The 9,876-nt window shown below is 35.4% G+C and overlaps 1 protein-coding gene across 3 annotated transcripts in view; it reads right to left on the bottom strand.

The window, feature by feature from the left end:
- LOC102596920 (coiled-coil domain-containing protein 93) overlaps positions 1 to 9,389 on the bottom strand; it is a 33,452-nt gene extending 24,063 nt beyond the window's left edge. For all 3 annotated transcript variants that reach the window (XM_015312571.1, XM_006355857.2, XM_006355858.2), the window contains exons 1-4: positions 9,262 to 9,389; positions 9,052 to 9,150; positions 7,754 to 7,930; positions 232 to 311 (exon numbers count right to left, since the gene is read on the bottom strand). In XM_015312571.1, coding sequence (XP_015168057.1) covers positions 232 to 311; positions 7,754 to 7,930; positions 9,052 to 9,150; positions 9,262 to 9,273 — 368 coding nt within the window. In that variant the 5' untranslated portion in view covers positions 9,274 to 9,389. The remainder of the gene's footprint in view (positions 1 to 231; positions 312 to 7,753; positions 7,931 to 9,051; positions 9,151 to 9,261) is intronic.
- Positions 9,390 to 9,876: the final 487 nt, after the last annotated feature.

The following is a 9,876-nucleotide window of genomic DNA, read 5'->3' as shown; positions in this document are numbered from 1 at the left end:
TCAAAACAGAACAAAAAAAAAAAAACCCCCCCCCCCCCATAATCTTTAGTGCTCCAGATAAACGTTTCAGAGAGCTAGAATTTAATTGGTTTTCGATTCAATAAAACAATTCCACACCGATTCAAAACTTATGCTCTTTGTACACCGAACATATTAAAGAGGGAATACCACATTCAGCAGGTATGAGGAGTATAATGCACAAAATGGAAAAGCACTAATAGAGGAACATACTGAATGAGTTCAGCTTGTGATTGCACGTCATCGAGCTGCCGTTTAAATGACAGAGTTGACCTCAATTTAGCTGCAAGTTCCTATAAAAGAAAAAGAATTGTAATTTTAATATGACATACATCATCAAGGTGCAGTTTATTGGATAGTGGTGAACTTAAGTACAATGGTGCTGTGTTTTAAGTAGAAAGATGCTAAATCTAAATCTTATCTTATCCAAAAACAAAGATGAAGCTACAAGAACTGATTGCATATCAAGGATGCTGTCATACTTGAATTAGCAATCCTGATGGTTGTTAGCCTAAACATCTTAATGGTAGAACTAATAATGGTCCATCGGCTATCCAACAAATAGTCCAAATTGCTGTCGACTTTCCCTGGATGATTAAAACTTGAAACACAAAAGCAATTAATGTGCAGAGCTGCCCACTCGACATTGTTTTCTTAAGGCCTGAAAAGAAGGAAATGCATCAACATGGGGTTTATCATGAGGTATGCAAGAAGTACAAAACAAGAAACCAAGATCCATGTTAAGGACCAGACCTGGGGAAATCCTTTAGCCAAGGAGAGGACGAATACAAAGCTTTCCCTATGTAACAGACTAAACAAATATCTCACAAGCAGCAAAGAAGTTTGTGGTCCTTTTTTTCTTTAGGGAGTATTTCTGTTGGCTAATAGAGGATTTCCAAGAAGATATTCTTGTTATCAAGATATGATCTTCTAAGATCTTAGGATTATTGTGGTAATCTAGAATATCACATCTCTGATTCTTTTTCTTAATGTAAAATATATGATTCTGATTTCATGGGATTTAGGTGATTCTATTCCACAATTTCTTATGTATATATAAAGCCATGTATATGACATAGACACATATGAATGAAATTATTCAACAATCTTATTTCACATGGTATCAGACCAATTTTATTCATCCTATCTTGCTATCTTTGTCTGCCCAAACCATGTCTGAAAATGGTACAGCCGCAATTTTGCTATATTTGTCTACCCAAACCATGTCTGAAAATGGTACAGCCGCAAATATTCCAGCCTCTGAAAATGTTTCTGCAACCGTAGAGAATAACTCAACAGTTTCAACTGGAGATTTGCAACATTCAGCTTCAACAGGTAGTTGTTCATTGTCCTTCACAGGTATTTCTTACTCTTTTATTACTAATGTCTTTGACAAACTTTATCCAACGTGGGTGATTGATTCCGGGACAACTGATCACATCTTTTCATATCATATTTCCCTTGTCCTAGATATAAAAAAAATAACTATAGCTAATGGTTCAGTTATTACTGTAGCTAGACAAGGAGATATACCACTTGGAAAATCCTTGATACTTAAAGATGCCCTTCATATCCCAAAGTTATTTGCAAATCTCATTTCTATCTAGAAACTCACCAAAGATTCCAAATGCCAAGTAACTTTCTTCCCTTCATATTGCTTATTTCAGGAACAGGAACAAAACACGAAGGAGATGATTGGGCGTGCTAGTGAGAAAGGTGGTCTTTATTGTTTGGATTTCCACAATGGTGAATATATATCTAAGAATTCCTTGTCTAGTTCATTCTTGTCTGAATCTATCATGTCTAATAAAGAGAAAGTTTATGTAATGAAAACTTTGGAGTGCTTGTGGTGTATGGCTTTATCATCGTCAATTAGGTCACCCATCCTTTTTTGTAATCAAAAGGATGTTTCCATCTTTGTTCAAAATTTGATTGTTGAGTCTTTTCATTGTGATGATTGTGAAATTGCAAAATACAAACGTGTTTCATTCATTGATGATTGTACAAGAGTTACGTGGATCTATTTGCTAAAGCGAAAATCAGATGTCAGTCAAATTCTTCCTACCTTTTTTAATATGATCAAAACCCGATATGATGTGTCAATTAAAAGATTCTGATCTGATAATGCCAAGGACTACTTCCATCGAAACCTCTTTGTTTTCTTCCAAAAAAGAGGGAATTATTCATGAATCTTCATGTGTCAATACTCCTCAACAAAATGGGATAGCAGAGAGAAGAAACGGTTGTTACTTGACATTACTAGATCACTATTGTTTCACAAAAAGGTGCCAAAACAGTATTGGGGGGAAGCTGTCCTAACTGCTGCACATCTTAGTAACAGAATACCATCAAGAATTTTGAACTTTCAAAGTCCGCTTGATACTCTTAGGAATTTCTTTCCAAATTTTGAAATATCCAATATATTGGTTCCTAGAATCTTCGGAAGTGTTGCCTATGTTCATATTCATTCTCAAAATAGAGGCAAATTAGAACCACATGCTCTTAAGTGTGTTTTCATAGGATATTCTCCTACTCAAAAAGGTTGCAAGTGCTATCAATCATCATCAAAAAAATTCTTTGTTTCAGCGGATGTCACATTTGATGAGAGTGAATCATTTTTTAATCATTCTTACGGCCAGGGGGAGTCATTGAAGGGAGAGGAACCTCTAGACTTGTCACTATTTGATTTGTCCATTTCTAGTTGTGCCAAATCCTTGCCTAAGTCACCATTTCTTCGGTCACATGAGCCTCTAAATCCAAATGAGCCCATTGAGTCTCCCAATCCGAATATAGATAATGGAATTCTAGAAAATAATCTACCATTGCAAGTATATTCCAGAAGAAAGAGACTAACTGGTCAAACTACTCGGTTGCAATCATCTCCTCAGGTTGCTACTCCTAATACCCATCTTGAACTTGTTGAACCATCAGAAACACCAAACCAAACTGATCATGAAGAAGAATTTAACCAACCTAATGATTGCACTCAGAAAAGGAACCAGAACTTGCACACAACACCCTTTGAGCCTCTCCGTGACATATCAAAATTTATACCCAAGTCATAAAGCTTTTCCCTGTAACCTCCACACAATTCCTATCCCCAGAAATTTGTCTAAAGCATTAGGAAATAGAGAATGGGAGAAAGCTATGAAGGTAGAAATGGAAGAGTTGGAGAAAAACAAAACTTGGGTTATTGGGAGGAAATCTGGTGACTTGAAGGAGTAAAAAACAAAATGTAGTAGCTAGATGAAGTGCAAAATCCGAGTTTAGATCTATGGCTATGGGACTTTGTGAGTTGTTATGGTTAAAGATAATTCTTGATGATTTGAAAATAAGATGGGAAGGACCTATGAGACTCTATTGTGACAATAAATCAGCAGTAAGTATAGCTCATAATCCTGTACAACATGATCGCACTAAGCATATTGAGGTGGACAGACATTTCATTAAGGAGAAATTAGATAGTGGACTCATCTGTACGCCATTTGTATCTACAAAAGATCAGGTGGCTCATGTTTTAACAAAAGGACTGCCAAACAATGTGTTTCAAGATCTAATAAGCAAGCTAGGAATGGAAGATATCCATTCACCCGCTTGAGGGAAGAGAAAGAATAAAAAAAGTGGATTCAACATTCGGGAGTGTTTGGCTGATAGAGGATTTCCAAGAAGATATTCTTGTTATCAAGATATGATCTTCTAAGATCTTAGGATTATTGTGGTAATCTAGAATATCATATCTTTGATTCTTTCTCTTAATGTAAAATATTTGATTCTGATTTCATGGGATGTAGGTGATTCTATTCCACAATTTCTTATGTATATATAAAGCCATGTATATGAAATAGAAACATATGAATGAAATTATTCAACAATCTTATTTCACAATATCCTAGGAAAATAACTCTGCTTAACTTTCAAAAAAATAGCTTCAATACAGAGACGGTAAAAAGTGGGGTGGCATACTGTTAAAGATCATTGCGAAATGCAAACTTATTAGTGGGGCAAAAAATCCATCGAGATGTTGGCCTATAAAGTTCCTTAGAGTGTGGTAACTACACCTAAAAATGCAAAATTTACACAAAGATATGAAAAGAGAAAGCATTCCCATTTTGAATAACTTTATTTGCTTTTTGGACTTTCACAAGACGATTTCTATAATCCTTTTTTGTCTTCAGTGATCATTTATGTTGAACAATGACGGCAAGGAACACATAGCCTATCATATGCATCTTATTAGATAGTTCGTATAATAATATACTAAGGGGTTGATTGGTTGGTGGGTTGGGATAGACAAGGATATCTCATGGGATTATTTCACCACAATCTATAGGGGATAACTTTTCCCACCATTTTATACTTAAATAGTGGGATAAAATAATCACGGGACTAAATAATACACAATACCAAACGCATGACAAAATAATCTCATGGGATATCCTAGGATTATTATCCTTATCCCACCAACCAAACAACCCCTAAGCGGTTGTTTGGATGGTGGGATAAGGATAACAATCCTGGGATAAAATTCAGGATTATTTTATCATGTGTTTGGTTATTATTTCCCATCATTTGTACTAAAATGGTGGGGTTAACTATCCCATATAAAAGGTGGGATAGATAATCCATGGGATATCTTGTCTATCTCATCCCTCATACCAAACGACCTACGAGTCCCATATTGGAAGATAGGTATTGAGTATTGTGTAAAGTTTGTATATAAACAGGGTTCAACGCAAAAAAATTAATTCACGCATCTTAATAATATTTTCTCGGCTCACTATTACCACATGGTATGTGGTGAAAAATATTCAGAAAAAGAAAACACAGTTACACAGTCAGCGAGCCTCAATTATTCGATGACTAGCTCAGATGTTTTGCATCATCCTCTTCTTACATAAAAAAAAAACCAACACTACCATAAAATTCATCAACTGGAGATCAAATCCCAATAAGACTTTCCGGCAGCCAATCCTGCATGTGCCGTCAGCATCTAGTGTTCAGACGAGCCAGTAAAGTCACACGCCGACGTGTGAGGTAGTTTCCTGGTATTTTTCAAGTTGGAGTCTTTTCCTACGGCAGTCACTTGTTGTTTCCAACCCCACTCACGGGGATTTTTCTAGTAAACGGTCACTGAAACAGTGTTTTCCAATGGTACAATGACTTTTTCCGCTTTTTTTATTTTTCTGCCAGTTTTTAGTGGTTTCTTCTCTGTTTTCAGCTGTGATTTTGCGAGACATCTTTTCCATCGAATAGGTCTTTCAAGTTTGATATTTTTGGCTCCAAAAATACAGAATAGGAAATTCAGGTTTTATGATTACTTAAAAACCCTTAATTGGAAGTAAACTATTTAGCCTGGACTTCCTCGATTGAGTTGTGATGCAAAGACCAAGGTGTTCAAGATCACTTGACCAAAAGGACTATTAAGGGAGATGACAAGGCCCAAGCACAGCGGTAAAAGACTGATACTCAATTATGTAATCACTTGTGGCAATCTATCGACTCCAAGTTGATGCCTTCATTTCATCCTTTTAATACATTTTATTCAGTTTGGGAAAAGGCCCACACTTTATACACTAATAACATCTCATTTTATGATGTAATATCAAGGGTGACAAACTTAAAAGAAACATGAATTGGATGTCTACTCACTTAGGACAGGTACAGGCAATCATGGAGTAATTTGATTACTAACTATTACAGAATATTTCATCCTAACCAAAGTGGAACTCTGAAGGAAGATCTGAAAAATAATGTCTCAGAAACAAGGAAAAGTTAGTGAGAACATCGATTTTGACTCTCCAACGTAAGAGAAACTTGAAACCTTGAGCCATAATATTGACTTTTTGTTAGGTATAATCTGATTAACTCAAACATTTATACCTTAAATCCACATTTAACCTCTACATTTACCACAGATTGCAAGCTTTTGACTGCACCTAACTATAGTCCTCAGATGGAGTTCAAATGAATCTACTTTGGAGGTGATTTCACTTTTGCAGAACAGTTGAAATGAGCTCTTTTTCAAACACATGAGTATAATTTAAAGCTTATAATTAGTTGAAGGTCAATGCTAAGTGTGTCCTTTTTACCCCATCATATCTTCAATTCCCACAATAACCATCAAGTCTAGCAAAGAGAATTTATACCCACAAGTTTGTACTTCCATCTTAGATTACCTTTCTTGAGCCAGAAGTTACCCTTCTATTTTGTATGTTTCTCAACACCCTCCTTAAACAAGAGTGGATTTGTTTACTTACGTTTTCTCTGTGATCAATTGAGGAATAATTTCATTAATAAAAGGAAAAGACTCCCGTATACAAGTAGAATACCAAAAAAAGAGATCTGAACAAATAGGAATCTATGAGGGTGCACCAAAGAAACATGAGGGATAAAGGGCCATTCTTCAAATATACAAAATGATATTTAATTCCTTCAGAAGTTCTTGTATTTCTTTCTCTCCACACTACACACATAAGAGCAAATGGAGCAATGTCCCATGCCCATATTCTCTTCTGTCTTCCCTTCTTGTGGTAAAGCAGAACCTAGTAATTACGGTATCAGTCCTTACCAAGTAGAAATTCTTCAAAATCAACACAACAACAACTACCTCCAAAAATATCATGAAAAGGGAAATAACAATGTAGAAGTGATGTACAAAAGATTCATACAGAATAATAAGCCAAGACAATAAGAACATTGATTAAACAGAATAGGTTGATGTAATTCAGACTAGATATAATCCTTCATATTTTTGGTAAAACTGAAGCAATATCTAAGTTTGTGTGATGAACATCCAAACCAACAAACAAAGCATAAACTTTTGTAAGAAGCATAAACATAGCATATCAGATAAAGGCTACTCAAATTGGCCCCGCCATGAGAAATAAGAGAGAAACCAAGTAAGAACCTTGACTAATCCCTCAACTTTGGTTTGGATTTTATTGCAACTTCTTTAACAATATAGTAAGTGTATAATCACGAAATCAAGTCATAATCAAATTCCTAATGAAATCAATTCTAAGTATTGTAAATCTTATACAATCTTACCTCAAGTTGGAGCGTACATAATCTTGTTACAAATATACTCGACTCGAGGTCTTCCTACGGATGGTAAGAACATCTACTAGCTTATCATTCTGATTGAAAAAGTTGGTGGCTATGCATCTGGACTCAATCTATAATGCCCCACATGTATTTAGGTAATTTTAAACTCATTCCATGAATTAAAACATGCCAATTGAGTGATACTATGTGATGGTAATTAATTATGATGTTTGAATATTGATGTAGCTGTCGATTTGGGTGTTGGAAGTGAGTTAAGAGGTAAGTAGACATAGCAAAAAGGAATTGAAATTGTCACAACCCAAGGCCATGGGACGTATTATACAAGCGGATTTATCACTCATGCTACGCAACATCAAGCCCCAAAAGTGTGCATACCAGGTGAACTTGAGTTATGCCTTATAAAACTCTTTATTTTCCTCTCCCGTTTCGATATGGAATTCGCCTAAGGTGTTATGTGCACCTCATCTTCAGAAGTTTACCAACCTGGAAGCCTGCTAGTCCTGCTAGGCCCACCCTCATCAGTCCGCCCATTGTCAAGGGGCTCATATAAATTTAAAAGTTTGTCTGGCTATGGTGGGTTGCGCCATGGTGTGCCCACCACGTGAAAGGGGCATAACTCAATCTATTAGTTCTTTGTTATTGTTAGCAAAAAAGTAAAGCATTTTCTTACCCTCTTCGCGAAATCAAGCTTCTCAGTGGAGTCCCGAAAAGTATGGTCCAAATTTTCAGAGAACGTCATCTCTTTGCCTCTTTGCAGTAGCTCCTCAAACTCATCAACCTTAGTTTGCAATTTAGCATGTTCTAATATGCACCTAGATTGGAGTTCAGATTCTTGGCTGTCAAGGGCCTGAAAGAATCAAGAGTAAAAGTTGGTCATATGCATTTAATCATGGTCAGAAGGACATCAAAGAAAAAGGCCGCATGAGACAAGATAATCTTTTAAAATGAGATTAAAAAAGAAAATGCTACCAAGATATTGAGTATAAATAAGAGAAGAAAGATGATGAGAACGTCGAGAAAAGGATATTGAGCTCAATAGAATTGCATGTAATCCTTTTATTTTTTAAGATTTAAAATCTGACCAAGGTTGAGATATTGGTTAAGCAACAAATGATGCTCATCTACAAGATCGCAAAAGGCAGCAGATATCAGGTTAAATATTTCATGTCAAGAAAAGGATTTCATCCAAAAAATATAGAAACAATTTTAACAGTGTAATCTTAATCATCCACAACAACCAGAATGCAACAATATGATTGTATTGGCAAACATATACCGGAAGCCAAGACTATTTGACAGAGACACGTCGCAAGCGTAGATAGGATTACAGTCTAACTGTCTAGTCAGTGAACGCCATTCAAACCAAAGATTTCTTGGACCATCCCTGAGAATCATCTCCCGGACCCGCCTTATTCTCACCAAACAGCAGGAGTCTGGAAGAATCCATCCGGGGAGGTTCAAAGTGCCTGGACGGTAGATAACTCAAACAACGGCCAGATTCCAAGATATCTGGTTTTCCATTTAATCTCATTTAATGGCAATGAACTTAGCCATGTAACAGCTGAAATGAGCGTGAATCATGAAGCAATCACCACTGGCCTACCTTTTAAACTCCACCACTGTTCCCCACTATTAATACCATTTGAATTCACCTGAATACACATGTTACTTTCGTCTTTTATCTCTTCTTTTATCAGTTATCTAAATTTGGCTAATGTCCTGTTATTTTTCATATCATTATTCCAATTAAATTCACATTATGAAGAATCACCAAGATATGAATTAATTACAATAATTTAACTGATTGATCTGATAAATGAATTTTAGGTTAAACAATGATAGGTTTTCTACCGCTGTTAGTAGCGAAAAACTATTTCAAAACACAGAGTTCACTAAACTCATCAAAAACTAAGCATATAAAAGTATTGTACCATCTATTACCGAAAGAGAGAGAACTTCAGCACCCACCTTGGTTGTTTCGAGAAGCGATAATATCTTCTGCGCAGTGGGATCACCGTCAATTTTTTCTTGTAGTTGCTTTATCTCACTCAGCAAATCATCTTTTTTCTGATTCAAAGCAAATACGGATCAATAATTGCTGATTGATGGACATGACCAAATTCAAAAATGTCAGTTTTCAATTACCCACTTGATTCTGCAATTCTAATAGCTTCTTACCAGTTCTTCCATTATTATTTCCGAACGATTCCTCCTGCAAGTTCCGTACAAACAATTTGAGTTATATCAAGGAGATGGTGGAATAGTTGATAGGATTACCTGTTCTATCAAATAGAAAATTGAATTAAAGGTGTCAAATAAGTTTTGGTTTTTGGTTTTGTTTTTGGTAACATTGACTTAGTCAAAGAGGATTAAATGAAAAGTGGGAGTTTTTGGTTAAAATCATTCCTTAAGTATGACTTAAATCTAAGGGATAATGGTCTGAAAAATACCTCAACTTTGGTTGAATTTGCTGTTCGACCAAAGTTGAGATATTTTTCAAACTCTTATCTCTAAATCTAAAGTACATCATTATCTATCTATATATATATCTATATCTATATTACCTTAAAAGCATAAACCCCTAATTTGAATGTTAAATTACTATAATATCCCTAACTTAGGTTGTGATTTTTTCGATGAGTTGTGACTTTTTTGATGAGTTGTGACTTTTTTGATAAGTTGTGACTTTTTTTGAAGGCTTGTTGTGATTTTTTTCGATTAGTTGTGACTTTTACGATAAGTTGTGACTTTTTCGAAGGGTTGTGATTTTTCAATAAGTTGTGACTTTTTCAA

Source organism: Solanum tuberosum, unplaced genomic scaffold (assembly GCF_000226075.1).
Source record: "Solanum tuberosum cultivar DM 1-3 516 R44 unplaced genomic scaffold, SolTub_3.0 scf00209, whole genome shotgun sequence".
NCBI classification, from domain to species: domain Eukaryota; kingdom Viridiplantae; phylum Streptophyta; class Magnoliopsida; order Solanales; family Solanaceae; genus Solanum; species Solanum tuberosum.
Note: the sequence above shows the minus strand (reverse complement) of the source record. Positions and strands in the feature narration are given on the sequence as shown.